Source organism: Glycine max, chromosome 19 (assembly GCF_000004515.6).
Source record: "Glycine max cultivar Williams 82 chromosome 19, Glycine_max_v4.0, whole genome shotgun sequence".
NCBI lineage: Eukaryota > Viridiplantae > Streptophyta > Magnoliopsida > Fabales > Fabaceae > Glycine > Glycine max.
The window spans coordinates 47,661,257-47,677,111 of record NC_038255.2 but is presented as its reverse complement, the minus strand read 5'-3'; the positions used below and the strand labels follow the sequence as shown (position 1 = coordinate 47,677,111).

The following is a 15,855-nucleotide window of genomic DNA, read 5'->3' as shown; positions in this document are numbered from 1 at the left end:
TTTACGGGAAACAGACAAGAAACCCTTTACACCATAAAAAGGACATCATTTCCCTTAATCATTAAGCATTGCCTTAAAAGTTAAAAGTATTTTTACAATGGCAAAGTCCAACCAAAGGAAATTAAGGAGACAACAGAAATATACATAAATTAAACACATATACTTGTAGACCAAGACCAGATACAGACTCTTATGAACAGACCCACCAAAGATTAAGAATATTCCAAAAGAGCAAAATTAAAGAAAACAAATATACATAAAAGCTGGAGAGGTCCAATTTCTAAAGCAAGCCACGACTGCTCCCAATAACTACACCAAAAAGTAAGAAAGAAAGAAACCTCCCTTGTTTTGACCGCAAAGTCTTCCACCTACTCCTCCTCGTTTTCTACCTTCTCTTTTCACAATTCTTTTTTTATATATATATTTTTTTTCACTTCCTTGTTTTTTTAAGCTGCTGAGGGCGCAGTGACATATTGAACATGACCAACCTCTGACAGAGCCTGCACGAATGGTTCAATATTGTCAACACCATCCGGTGCTGGAGCTTCACTTGCACTCATCAATGGCTTGTAGTCAAGCGAAGCATCATTGTAGATATCCCACCATTTTTTCACCAGCATCTTTATGTCCTCCCTCTGCATGTTCTCTTCCTTCCCCGTATATCTCCACGGTTTCGACCCCTACAAACATTTAACAACAAAAACCATTTTAATTTCTACGTACGTGCAGCAACATTATTAAAACAAACTAAAAGGACAAAATACTTATTTTGAAAACTATATTAAAAAAAGTCATAAACAGTAACATAGTTTTACGTACTTCAATAAAACAAATATTTTCTTTTAATTTTTTAAAAAATTTCTTAAAAACACGGACTAGAATTTGTTTAAACTAATTAATGAGTTCGGGAAATTAGCCCCATACCGCTGCGCAATAGTGAACAACCTTGACTTGGTCTAATTTAACATTTTCTGGGTGGCGCCAGAGCATGGCAAGGACAAGATTGTAATTTAAAGGGATTGGCTTGTAAATATCCTTGAAGTACATGTTCAAGAAATCTTGTTCTGCGAACGAAGTGGGAGTGGTGACTTGCACTGTTTTTAATAGGTCATGGTAGGTGGCGATGCTGGGCTCGAACACGAACATGCCGGCGTTGAAGTAAAGAGAAGGTGGCTGGCCCAATTCGGTGGGCCACTGCACCTTCTCCGGGCATTGCTGGCAGTACCCCACCTTGTACTGAGGGGTGTGACTCCATGTCTTCTCGCAGAAACAATCCATCACAGCGTAAAAGTAACCACCAGGTAGGTCAAATAGGTGGTCTATGTTCTCATATACCTGAATGTCTCCGTCCAAGTATATCATCTTGGTGTATTCCACAAACTGCATCCATAATCCAATTTCCAATTAATTATTTTCACAATTTACTATAGTATAGCATTTTTTTTCCAACAATTCTCACACCTTACTCAATCAAGAAATCAATTCAATATAATATAACATAATATATTAACACCTAAATACGTACTAATCTAAAATCAAACCCTAAATTATGATAAGAGCAAGGGTATTTTCGTCAAGAAAAACGAAAGGAATATAAATAGAAGTGAGATAAAGAGTACTAAAATTTAAGAAGACAGGGTGCAGAAATTGAGGAGGCCACGTCATGTGTATCCTGAGGCTTCCACGCGTAAGAAACCGACCGAGTAGAGAATCTAAGTGTAACAAAAACAAAAAACAAAAAACACAGGCATATAGGCGTACCTCCCATATACGGAGCTTGGAGTAGTTAATGACGTAATAAGCCATGGCGAACTGGGTTTGGTTTTCGGGCGGGTAAACGGGTTCGATCTCGCGGACGATGCAGCCCTGAGACTCCAGGATCTTACGGTGGTCCTCCGGCACATCTGGGAGGACCGCCACCACCAATGGGTACGCGGTTTTCACCTTTCGCAACCCTTTGGCAAGACCAACGACCCCTTTCACGTAGTCACCGTTTCCGGCGAGGAATGTCACGTAGGCACGCCTTGGAAGGGTTGCGGGTTTCGTGAACGCAACGGTGGGGACAAGTTCAGGAGCCATATAATATACGTTCGTAATGAAAGTAGTGAAAAAAGTGTTGGTGAGTGAGCCTAAAAGAGAGTGAGAGAGTAATGCAGAAGTTTTGTTTTGTTGGTGGAGAGTGGGAGGGGGTGGGTGTGTGTATAAATGAGGTGGGGATGGTGTGATTTGACGAATTTGTGGTTACATTTGATCATGCAAGTTAGGAGATCGTAAACTGTATGTTTGCCACGTGTCCAAATTAAATGATCCAACGGGGAGGAATCATCATGGGAAGGTTCTGGAAAAGGGTGACCGCGGGAACCGTAGTAGTATCTGGTAGAAGAGACTAGAATAGGGTCCATGGCAATATCTAAGTCATGGTTCACATGCCACGCAGTCACGGTCACCGAGTGTCAGCATCAAGTTTTGTGGTCTCGCCACTTGGACCCACTTTAGGTGCACCTGGCTGGACTCTCAAACAACTCTTGAACTTTCGCACAATCTCTTTCTCATTCTAATGCAGTCAAAGCTTTCTCTGCTTCAAAAAATATCTCCATGTATACTCATAACCAGTGCTTTCCCATTCATCATGAGTATGGTCTACGTCGGGTTCATATTAATAGCTTCTTAATTCGCATTCTTCTGAGTCGCACTCCTAGATTTTGAATAAAAATAAAATAAAATCAACCACACACATGGAGGCAGATTTGGGTTATTCCTTGCTTGGGTCTCTGCGAACTCTCAGTTTGTTATCAGTACGTAGCTCTGTTGAATTTAACTTTTAATAATGTGTTTAAGTTTATACAAATGCAAGAGAAAAAAAAAAAAGAGTAATAGAAAGTGAAAAATTATATGGTATTCTTTGTTCAAACGTCCTTGTGAAGATTTGTATTACAACGTTAACAAGAGATCATTATAGTTATGCATCCTTAAAGAGAGATCTATAACTTCCTCCTTCTTCCTAATTAGATTATAAATTCGTGCGATATATCAGACAAAAATCTATGAAAATATAATTTTATATTTTTATGAAATAATGTTTTTTTATAAATTAAAATTTATAAGATGATATATTTAAAACCTAAAATTTTAAGAATAAAATATGTATAACAATTTTTAAAATTAGTAAAATTAAATTTAATTAATCAACACCAACTAAACCTACTTTCAAGAAGCATTTATAACTACCGTAATCAAAAAAGAATTTATAACATTTTAAAAGCGTAATTGTTTTTAAAAAAAAACATCTATCATTTTTTAATAATTAAAATCAATAAATTTAAAATTACTAATTTTACACTAACTATTAGTTTCAAGAAAGCATTTATAACGTGCTTTTAAATGCTTAATTTTAAAAAAAAATATTATAGCAAATTTTAATCTAATACAAACAACATTCCTTTTAATGCATCTTAAAGAGGAATTGCGGAAGATAATTTAATCCAATATAATGTCTTGAATTTATAATATATCATAACTAATAGTATTTGATTTTAAGATTTCAAAAACCTCAATTTGAATTGCTTCGCAGTTCGTATTGAAATAATAAGTTCGTCACTTTTTATAAAATAAAAATCTGTAAAAGTGTTTTGTTATTGCAAATGTAAATATTTTTATGTATTTACAATAGTTAGTGCTCATTTTAATTATTTTTTCACAATAATCATTTAAAAAAAACTCAAAATCCAAACAAAAACATAAGTCAAATAAAGAAATTCTAAAACAATCATATAGAGAATCGCACACATCATATATCTTAACATGTAAGGGAAGAGTTTAGAATAAAAGAAATATCCAAATATGTGTTGAAAGTAGCAATGACAGAAGGTCCTACTTAGGGAAGACTTGAATAGAGTCAATTTGAAGGAGTAATACAAAAGATTTGCAATCTGAAAAAAAAATCTAAAAAAAGTAAATTTTAGACTACCAGTAATCGGATTTTAAATAGGAAGAGATTATAAAAAATCATCTCTTAATCTTATATTTCATGAAAAATATGTATGATAATTTATAATTATATTAAATAAATGTTTATCCAATATAATATATAGGATAATTTATAATTATATTAAATAAATATTTATCCAATATAATATATAGAATAATAAAATAATAATTATATATTTGATTGTTATCAATTATGTATTAGAATGCTGTGACATTCAGTTTCTAAAGAGTGCTGTTGATATTTGAAATGTTTAGTTATGTTCATAATAAATTAAAATTGATCAAAATTGAAATCATCATCAATTGTATCTCTTATAACATAAAAATTTAAATTGATTAAATATGATGTTAACTTGAATTTTTTTAAGGGATACAATTTAATTAACTTGAAGACATCTTAAGAAATGAAGATAAAAAGACAGAAAATTGGCCAAAAGCGGGTTCAATATCGATTTTTGGGTTTAGGGTTAATTTACTACAGGAGGCAAAACTATGAACAGTGAGAACAGACCCATGAATCTTAACAGAGGCTAATTAAACCAAAAGATGGGGATTTAATGAAGAAGAAAAAATCCATAAGCTGAAGAGCTCCCATCTATACACAAAAAGAAGAAAAGGAAACCTCCCTTCATTGGACCGCAAAGCTAGCCTTGCACCTACTCCTCCACGTTTTCATTCTCACTTCTCTTGCTGCTTTATTTTTTATTCCTTGTTCTCGTGCATGACGTGAATCTCCGCAACATATTGAACATGCATATGACCAACATCTGATACAGCATGTTCAGTGTCAACACCATCAATGCCTTCTAGTCTAGCCAAGAAGCTAGATATCCCACCATTTCTGCATCAGCACCTTTTATGTCCTCTCCCTCTGCATCTCGCTATATCTCCATGTAAGGTCGAATTTAGAACAATAACCAGAAACAACCCTTTCAATTCTCATGCACTCACTCCCAAACCAAAGGATATATAGGTGCATCACTGAATTTGTTTTCAAATTCCTGAATGTAGTCTCCCTCCAACTACATCATCTTGCAACTTGCTACATTCCACAAATTCTGCTCCCCCTGCCCAATCCATTTCCAATTAATTAATCATTTTCCAATTTTAATACAATAAAGAAAAATGAGTGTACTTGACAAAATAATAACCAGATTGTAGGGGCACATTTTAGAAAAATCAATATAATTACATGTACGTATATAAAATAGTTAAAATCTTAGTCGTTCAACACTTTAATCTAAAATAAAATAAAATACACCCCTTATTAATCAAACCCTTCATGGCCCTCATGTACACAACAAAATGGAACCCATCTCAAATGTATCCCTAGTGTCCACGCGTAAGAAACCGAGCGACTCAAGGATCCACGCGTATGGAACCCATCTCAATAAAAAAATTCCTCTAATATTATTTTCATCTTTCCTTTCAAACACATATTTTTGGGACACTTTTCACTTTTGTTTCCAAGAAAAGAAAAGAAAAATTGATAGCGACCCTAGCCATTTTCATGCTTGGGCCTTGGTGAACTTCAGTTTGTTCCAAAAAAAAAAAAGGATGTAGCGACATTAATCACAATTCACAAATATATTGAGGCAGATTTGGGTTATTCCTTGCTTTTGGGCCCCTATGAACTCGAGTTTGTGTCCGTCTCATTTTGATATTTCCTCTTGATATGTTAAGTGTTGAATTTAACTCTTAATATGTGTTTATACAGTGCAAGAAGAAAAAGAGAGAAATAGAAAGTGTGAAATTCTGTGGTATTCTTTGCTCCAACGCCCTTATATGGAGATTTGTATAAAACATTAACAATAGATATTTCTAGAACCAGCTTAAAAGAGATATCATTAAATTCCTTTCCGCCTTCCTAAAAATAAGGTTATAGTGTGACTTGAATAACACGTCAAATTGGTGACTAAAATTATGAGAATTGATCAATGTATTTATTAAAATTATAAAAATACCATTTTAGTTCATAATAATTAGTCCTTCTTTTTATAATTTTAAATATTAAAATTATCTTAATTAGATAAACTTAAGGATAAAGATGACTTTTTTAATTTGTGATTTTAGTAACTAAATTGATACGTATGATTTTTTAGATTAATTAAAATTTGTTTGGAAAATAATGGACTAAATGGTTTTTTTTTTGTTCTTACTTTTCTAATCTTATAACTTTTGAAAGTTTACAGCAAAAGAAAACTAATTGACACTATCTCTACGAAGAATATTGTTGAGAGAAGGGAGAGGGGAATCCCAAATGCAAATACTATAGAGCTGACGCACTCCAATACCAACTAAAGAATGAGCTATGCAGTTGGCATCTCTAGCAACATAAGAAAACGAAATATGCCAGTCACGGTTCCTGAACTCCATAATTCTCTGCACAATGGTTGCATGAGGATGACGAGGTGGACAAATTCCAGAATTGGCAATCTCAACCAGCTCCTGATTGGTCAAAGACAACTTAAGTTTCTTTAGGATTTTACTTTTAACACCAATTTTATTTTTTTTACCAGCAAGTAGCAATTGTTAAAACGAATGGTATTAGATTTGGTTTTTTTTAACAATATCTTAAATTTAAATTTTGTGAATGAAAACAATATGATATTAATGATAAAAAATTGAGCTCATCTTTGTGGCAAGTGTTAGCCCAAATGCAGAATGATCCACTTTTATAATTCTTAATCATTTTTTTTAAAAAAAAAAATGTCTTTTCAATTTTTATGTGTACAAACATAAGTGTGTCATTCCTTTTTTGGTTCAAAATGACATGGAACATAATTCGTCTAGTCTGTCTAGACGTCTATTCGATAAGAGGTTATTCAATCTCCCAATGTCGTAATTGTGCTACTCTCCTCAAGTTGAAATGACACTAAGAAAATACAATTGTTCAGGCCCATAGTGGGAATATATCTTCATAATGTCATAGTAATAGAGTATAATTTACTCCAAGATTATTTTTATGCCATGGTAGGTCAGTGGATTCGAGCATAAAATAAAATAGCTTAATAGGATAGTGAGATCAAGAGGATCGCGTCAGCGCTTACGCACAGACATAGTTTCGTGTGCTTGGGTTGGGGCCTTGGGCATTTGCTTCACTTGAGTCCGTGGGATTACCGTTGGCTGAAAATAACAAAGAGTGGAAATACAGGTGAAGAAAATAATTTAAAAAAAAAAAAAAAGAGGACAAGGTACTATTATTTTTATTCTTTTATTCACATATTTATCTCTTTCTTTTTTAATTAAATTGGAAGATAGCATTTATCAAATTTGAAGAGTGGAAAAAAATCATAAATAACACGATTTTAAACATTTTAATAAAAAATTCTTTGATTCTTTGATCAATAACTTAAGAATATTAATTAGAATTTATCTTAATAATAATTTTGAGGACTTTATCATTGCCGCTGCTCCAGGACTTGTGACGTCAACGAATTGAAACTCCGATAGTGATATTGTTTATTAATTGGAACACATTTCACGTTCTGGCGACCAAAGGTCCCTACCATAAAGCACCATGTCATCAACAGGGAAGCTCAAATGTCTTGACGCGTGCTCAAGCTTTACATCTACATTTTTTTTTAACTGTTTATATACATATGTGTCGATTTTGTCGAGAGAGAGAAGTGTCCTCACTTGCATTAAGTGACTCGCTTTAACTAATGTGCGCATTCACTTGCATTGAACATTCAAATCACTAGGATACTCAAGGGATCTTACTACGTCCTTTTTTTCCATCATGATCTCTTTTCCGATCACAAACAGATTACAGGCGATATTATAATCCATATTCTCCTGTAATCATAACCACGTGCTTGTTTGGTTTTGGAAAAAAATTATTATTCATGAGTAAACTTTTAAAAATTACTGTGAGTCTCATATTTTCTTTCTCTATTTTAATTTAAATATTTTTTTTTATACAATCAAACTCATCCGTACTAGAAGAAAGAAACGACCACGTACGTCGTTTTATTTTCTTTCACCCATACATTGAATAAGAGAGCGAGAAGTGCTATGATAATTTTCCATTGGAATATGATGTGAATATCATACAGTAGTTCGTTTTGTCTAAAGGTGTGACCCAGTATGCGATTCTATCATTTTTCAACCCAATAAATGTAAGGGGAAAAGAACAATGAAGAATCCGTCATTCTTTTATACCAAAAAGAAGAGAGAACCAATAAATTTCTCCCTCCGCTTCGCCAAAGCCACAGTTCTGAATTCTGATCGTAGCAACTTAACGAGAAATTCTTTAAAACGACAAAAATCCGTATTTGATGAAGGAAAATTATTGACTTTAGCCGGGTTCAAATTACATGTAGGTGAAATAAGTACTTTAATCCTTTAATTTATTTTTTATTTTAATTCTTTATTTATTTTAAGAGTTTAATTGACATGCATTCTTGGTATAAGAGTTTTTATACATTCAGTTAATATGAAACTATCCTTAATTTGATTTTTAAGATATTATCAAATTTAAGAAGTTTATTGTACGTATAAATGGATGACAAAAAAATTTGCATACGTAGATATCCTCTAATATTATTAGTATAAAATAGATAGCTTAAGGCTTAATGAGTTCTCACTTATTTATAGTGTGGATAGATATATAATAAAATACCTCATAAAAAAAAGATAGTAAGATACCTTTACTTGTGGACATTCGCAAATGAAAATTACTTAAATATTATTTATTTTTAGTATCAACAGTATATATTCTATTTACTCTCTTTTTTTGTCAATACATGTAGGGTTAATGGTATAAAGATGTTCAAAACTGAACAGTGTATAAACCGTTAAATCGATTTAAAAAAAATCAAAAATCACTTAAATCGAAAACCATCAAAATAATTTTTTTAAAAAATTACATACTTTTTTATCATTTGATTTGATTTTTAGATCCTAAATCGTATATTATAATTATATTATTTTTATTATGATAATTAATAATAAGTATTAAATAATTTATTAAATTTATTTTGTTTTATAATCAATATACATAATTTACTTTCATATGTTAAAAAAATATATTAATAGTACAAAAAATAAGTTATGCATAAATAACTATTATGTTACAGAACGAATTGATAATATTGTTTTATATTAATATTAAATATAAATACAAATAATAATTTTTAACTAAAATATGTTGAATAAAATTTAATAAAAAATAAATTTCTTTTTTAAATAATATAACATAATAATTACTTAACTTTAGTTGATAGATTTTAAAGTATGATAATATATTAAAAAAATGTTAAATTGAACTAAATCAAATAACAAAAGATTGATTTTGTTTAATTTGAATTTTGTGTTAAATTAAAATTGAATAAAATTGAACCACATTTTTATTTTATGTTTGATTTAATTAATTATTTTATTCTAAAAATCGAATCAATAAACACTCCGAATACCCCTACTAGATATATTACTTATTCTAATCTTTAAACAATAAAAAAAATTAACATTATTCCACGTGGAAGAGATGATTACGTGCTTAAATGTAACTTGGATCCCCTCTGGCTTCTTGCCTGAATTGCCTCTACAGCAAGAAACACATAAAGAGGAGAGATAAGATAATATAAAAGAGAGAGAACTTAAATTAAATTGGAATGAAAAAAAGGCTGGAAAAGAATGTTGCTGGAGACTATTCGAATGTACACGAATGGTAAAAATCTAAAGCTATGTAGAATTGCCTCTACGTTAAACTGGCGGTACCATAATTTTGGTTCAATGGATGTAGAACCAAACACGTACTTATCTTTATGCGAGCAGATCCTTTGCGTAGAATATGTCAAACCCATTATTCACTCTCTTCGGAATAAAAAATCGTGGTAACAAATAAGTGGAAATGCTCTCATCAGAAAGATTAGAATCCAAGAGACAGCAAGTGCGACATGCACGCAATACAGTAACACGATAATGGGGGATCAGAATAACGAGGATATAGGACACCGCATCAAAAGCAACACACAGGAAATAAATAAATTATGTGTCGGTCTTGCTTCTTCTCTTCATACGACTTTCCTGAATAGTACGGTCATGTACCTTTTTAGAAAATTAAAATAAAATAAATAATAAGAAAATGTAATGTCTAAACTAAATAACTAAATAACAGTATCAATGTAATTTTAGTATAACAGAATATGAATCAATAATATAATTTTTTTTATTAGGTTGGTTAAAGTACGCAAATATTCTCCGTACACTATTAAACAATTTTGATTGTATTTATCTTTCAAGATATAACAATTTATTAATTCTGATCGCATGTGAAAGCATCTCAAACCTTAACACTAATGTTCTTATTTGCAAGAAGATAATTTTTTTATATAAGAAAAGGAAATGAAAAAATTTAGAAAAAAAAAGAAAACCGGTGTTTTTGTTAAAAGAGAAATATATATAAACATAGATCACCTTATCCAACAACAAAAGATTTCAAGTTACATAACTGTTGAAAATCAAAATAGAACAAAACAAATGTAACAAACTGTATTGATATGAATTTTAATTTTAAAACAAATATTTTATTTTATAAACACAAAATTAATATAAGTAATATATTTTTATAAATTTTAAATTATAAAACAAATATTTACTGAGGCAGAAGCCCCCAATTTTAATAACGTTAATGAAATATAAAATTATGTAGGAGAAATCATAATCTTAGGGCAAAGTATGTCCGTCGAGTGCCAGTGGAGATAGACCTTCCTATAATTTCTACAAAATATATCTTTGAGAAGCGACAAATAGTTAAGTTATAAATAATTTTCAAATTAAGAATTAATATTACCGTTAGTCCAAAAAATAAAAATTTATAGGGATATATTTCAAGTCTCATAAAACGGTTATATAATCACAGTACATTAGTACATATAAATTAAAATCATTAGCTTTTGTGATAACTAAGTCATATCTAAGGTTCGTAAAAAAAAAAAGTCATATCTAAGGTATTATTTAATTCTCTGTAAAAAAATGTATATTTAATTTGTTAAATGTGTAAAAATTTACATTGACAATATATTTAAATTAATTCATTAATTTATTTTCTCTTCTCTTGCATCCTATTTTTTTTCAAAGAATAAATTATTAGGTGTCCAAAATCACATGATTTTCATACCTCTGCATAACATATTATCAAGTATTATTATTTTTTTATCATAAATTAAAAAACTCAAACACTTCAAGTGAAGATTGGTTGAAATTATAGATAAGAGATGGTCTAAAATCACCTAATATTTTATTTTTTATGAGATTTTGAAAGTATATTAGTATTTATATTTTCCTTAAAAGAATTAAATAGAAAGAGTAATAGTATTCTTAAGACCATTTCCAAATATTATTTTAGGTTTTCGGTTATCATACTTTCTGTTTTTTCAATACTATAATTAGGATTTTTAATTCTTCTTCATTCATTAATATGATGTGGTAATAAAATAATTTTTATTAAATGTCTGCAATTTTTTTAAATTTTGAGAATGTATACAAATTAAACTTTAAGTCAATCATTTATTCATTTTCAATCCTAAGTTACATGTCTCTCTTTTTGTAGGCAAGTTACATGTCTCTTAATTTGTTGCCTTTACATTTATCACCTAGCATTAAATTAGCTAGCTTCTATAACTTTTAATTAATAGAAATGAAATCCCTAATATACTCCCTTAACTCAACGATTTTTATTAATAAATATGAAACATTATATTAATTAGTGATTTTTATTTATTCAAACAGAGGATTTTAAATATTATACTAGAAGATATACAAAAATTTACACATTGTGTCAAACTAACTAAACTAATTCCCTTAACTCCCTTAATACCAACAAATATTTTTGTTAATATACATAGTAAATTTAAATATAATATAATAACATATTTAATTATAAGAATATATAAAGTTATGTCATACTATATTATATTATTACTTTTTGGTATTATGTTATATATATTATTACTTTTAAGTTGAACTTATAATATCTATATAAATAATTTAGGTTTATAAAAAAATATATTAACAAAAACATTATGAGTACTTAACATTTTTTATCTTGGATAATTGACATTTATACTTTTGTAGTGATTGAACACTTTTCCTCCATTCGGAACCTATATATATACATGTATTTTGTAATTTATATTAATACTATTTTTTATATTGAATTAAAATTCATCCTTTTGAGGGCGACTAAATTTCTTAGTCTGTTATATTCTTTAGAAATTATTTTGCTATTTTATTTATTTTTAAATATATATTCCTTTAAATCAATTATGTGTAACCTGTTAAAATCTTAAATATTAATTTATACTTTAAATTCTAATTACTTCAATTATGCATAATTTTAATATTTTTTCACCGTAAGATTCATATTATGCACAATTAACTTATATCAAATTTACATTTATGCGAATGTGTTTTCTCACCGTTGCACATGCTAATTCTATGGTTTAACTTATATCAAATGGCTTTTGGATTAAAAAATCTTAAAACTTCAATTATGCACAATTATATGAATGTGTTTTCTCACCGTTGCACATGCTAATTCTATGGTTTAACTTATATCAAATTTACATTTATGCGTCATCACAATCTAAGTATGGTTTTACTATCTTAAATTAATATTTGGACAAATTGATATAATTAAGAGACTTGAGATCTACTTTTAACAAATAAATAAATAAATAAGGGCTGCATTAATGATAATTCTTATATAATTTTGAAAATATTAGTTAATAATAATATAATAAATAGAATTATTTATAGATAATCAATTAAATAGTCCATAATCTATGATATTGATTAAATTTAATATAAAAAATAAAAATAATATACAAATCAGACAATAATAATATACCCATCGTATATCATAAATATAAAATAGTTGTAAATAATAATGTAGTTAATATTATTATTATTATTATTATTATTATTATTATTATTATTATTATTATTATTATTATTATTATTATTATTATTATTAACGTTATCTTTTTTAATTCATTTCAAATTAAAAAAATAATGACATATGAAATAACATATAATAATATTAAAAAAATTATTAACACATATAAATAATGATTCTTATATATAAGTAATCCTTATAATAGTTAAATTATCATATATAAATTTTGAAACTATAACAATTCTTATAAAGATAAATAAACTAAAAAAATAACAAGTCATTAAATTAAAATCAAAGAATAATAATAACAGAAAAATTTATTTGCACTAATGGAAGAGCATTCATTATAACTTAACTGCTCAATTAATTACCTTTGGGTAACATTTCAATCAAAAATTAAGAAATCCAAGTTAATGTTCAATTATACGTTTTATTTTCAAAAGCTAATGAATACACAATTAATATTAATAATTATCTTTTCATATACCATCATTTCTTCCTATAAATAGACAAATAATTTATCGAACAATTTGTAATTATAGTTTTTTATCTAGGCGATTATAAAATATAAAAAATTACAATGATAATTATAAAAAGATCTTCCGAAGATAAAAACATATACTAAGTTTTATTTATATGTGTCTTATGGATAACTGAGTATTTTGTGTGTGGGTTGTTGTAGTTTTCAAAGAATTATATTCCCGGCATTCTCTATGGATATATAAGGCGTGGGCATATATTATGAATTGAAGTTCAATATTTGATGACTAGCTATCTCACTATATGTTAAGTAAACCATGTAATCATGTCCAATAGCAGTCAATTAATGGATCTATGTTGAATTTTATTGTGTTCTAACTTTGGAATGCAATAATTTAACTTCTAATTTGTCACTAAAAATGATATGTATATTTTGACATTGATATTAAATTCAGATATAGTTTTTAAAATAATTAAAACACAAACCTTTGATATTGAAAAATATGAAAATCATAAGTTTTTTTTTTATCTTTAACTCGTATAGTTAATTGCCTAACCCCGTATCTCAAATATAATTTATATTTCCTTAAAAAAATATAATTTTTATTTATTTGTTATTATTTATATTGTTATTCAATCATAAATAATCATTTAAATTATTTTAAGATAATTACTTTAAAAATTAATAAATTTATTATTGTAATTAGATAACTATATAAAACTTTTGACATTGATAGTGCATCATTCTTTCTCTCAAAAATCAAAATAAAATGAATGCACACAGCTTAATTATCTTGTATTTCTGTTATCCGATACTCAGTCATGAGGTTTATATATTTTGGATGTTTCAACATAACAAATATATATTATACAATATTTAATAGGCGTAGGGTTTTGGGTAAATATGGGAAAACCATAACTGCTTTAAACCACAGCTAACGCACCGTTATGTGTTAGTAATATTCCTATGTTTGGTCATGGAATTTATTATTGATGAACTTGGAGCTCATACAATATTCAAGGGTATTATTTTATTCATATAAAGACAATGTTAAAAAATTTACAATAATTTATGTTCAATTAACTTAATAAATCTCCTTGACATTTAAGGATATATTATTTATTTATTTTCTTTTTAAACTATTTAGTTTCTTTTTAAACTTTTGACCATTATCCGAAGCTCTCAGATCCCAATTTTCAAACATAAAATATTAAGAAGAAATATTTCCACAGAAATGAAAATTTATAATCAACATTTATTTAGATTTTAAAAAAGTATATTATACATTAGTCAAATTTATTTGATTAAGTATCAAATGATTTTAAAAAACACAAAAATTAGTCAATTCAATAAAAAAAAGTTTTGAAGCATCATCGACAATCTGACACGTTGTTGTTGATATGTATATGGTCTACCAATGTATTTGCATATGTTTGTTCAGTGTATGATAATGTATTGCAACTGATATATATAGAGTTATTAATTCTCGTAGTTACTAAAATTTTATATCTTGTAGTTGTAATGAGTAACCTTTTCTTGATCTTGTTTGTTCCGTGACACGCAGTAAGAGCATGTTTTCCACGGACGACACCTTCATTCTTGGGAAAGATTTGATTTGGATTGATTGCTCTATTCCTTAACAAGTCTATACATTGATTCATTACGCAAGGAGAAAACAAGAAGAAGGTGAATAGGAAACAGTGACAATTGTCGGGTTTTTTCTTTTGGGCTTACGAATGTAGTCAGAGGTGTTATTCATTGAGTTTGATTTTCGAAAAGATTTATTTATATTGATTAATTACAAATTATTTTAGATATAATTTTTAAAACAGTTATTAAGAGAAAGCTAATAATCTTAATCTACCCTTGTCTTATAATTTCAAGCACAACAACCATTCAAGTTTTGATGTGAGTTTCAAGTACATTTACACTCTATATTTAACTAAATGGCAAGAAAATAAGGGGAAGGAAAGGAGAGGACAGAATATATATATACATAAAAACTAATGAGGCCCTTTTAAAAACCTTCTTCTAAACTCGGAGAAAAAGAGAATAAGACAAAATTAAATAAGGGTAGTCCCGTGAGTTTTATGCATTCATTTAAAAATTTTAATATTTTATACACCAATTAGGAAATGTAATGGATTTTTTCATTTTTGATCAAGTAGTTAGAGCATCTTTAATGCTGGATCTTTGAGATAGATCTTAAGTTAAAGATCTAATCTTTCTCACATCCAACAACAAAGCACCCATCAAGATCTCCAATTCTTCTTAGGGGAGAATAGTGTAGATTCGTACAATTTAATAAAAAAAATAATTGTGTGATGGTAATAGTAAAACATAAGAGGAAGAATAACAGTTGCAATGCAATAATAGAAGAAGATGAAGGAAAAAAAAAACTAGGTCTGGAAGGGAAAGGGGGGGGGGGGGTCGAGGCAGAGGGAAAGGGGAAAGGGAGAAGAAGAAAAAGTGGGGAAGAAGAACA

At 28.6% G+C, this 15,855-nt stretch overlaps 1 protein-coding gene across 1 annotated transcript; it reads right to left on the bottom strand.

Moving 5' to 3' along the window:
• Positions 1-141: 141 nt before the first annotated feature.
• Positions 142-2,216, bottom strand: LOC100819991 (galactinol synthase 1). Its single transcript, XM_003554516.4, has 3 exons — positions 1,762-2,216; positions 925-1,380; positions 142-680 (listed from the first exon to the last, which is right to left on the bottom strand). Exons 1-3 carry the CDS (start codon positions 2,077-2,079, stop codon positions 447-449), a joined length of 1,008 nt encoding a protein of 335 aa, XP_003554564.1. The 5' UTR covers positions 2,080-2,216; the 3' UTR covers positions 142-446.
• Between the last annotated feature and the right edge of the window lie 13,639 nt (positions 2,217-15,855).

Bases quoted from the DNA above. Each gene is read 5' to 3' on its own strand.
- LOC100819991 (XM_003554516.4), bottom strand. From the start codon at position 2,079: ATGGCTCCTGAACTTGTCCCCACCGTTGCGTTCACGAAACCCGCAACC. The intron at 1,381-1,761 runs GTACGCCTATAT...TTATGGATGCAG, and splicing joins CCAAGCTCCGTATATGGGAG to TTTGTGGAATACACCAAGAT. The intron at 681-924 runs GTATGGGGCTAA...AAATGTTTGTAG, and splicing joins TTGTTCACTATTGCGCAGCG to GGGTCGAAACCGTGGAGATA.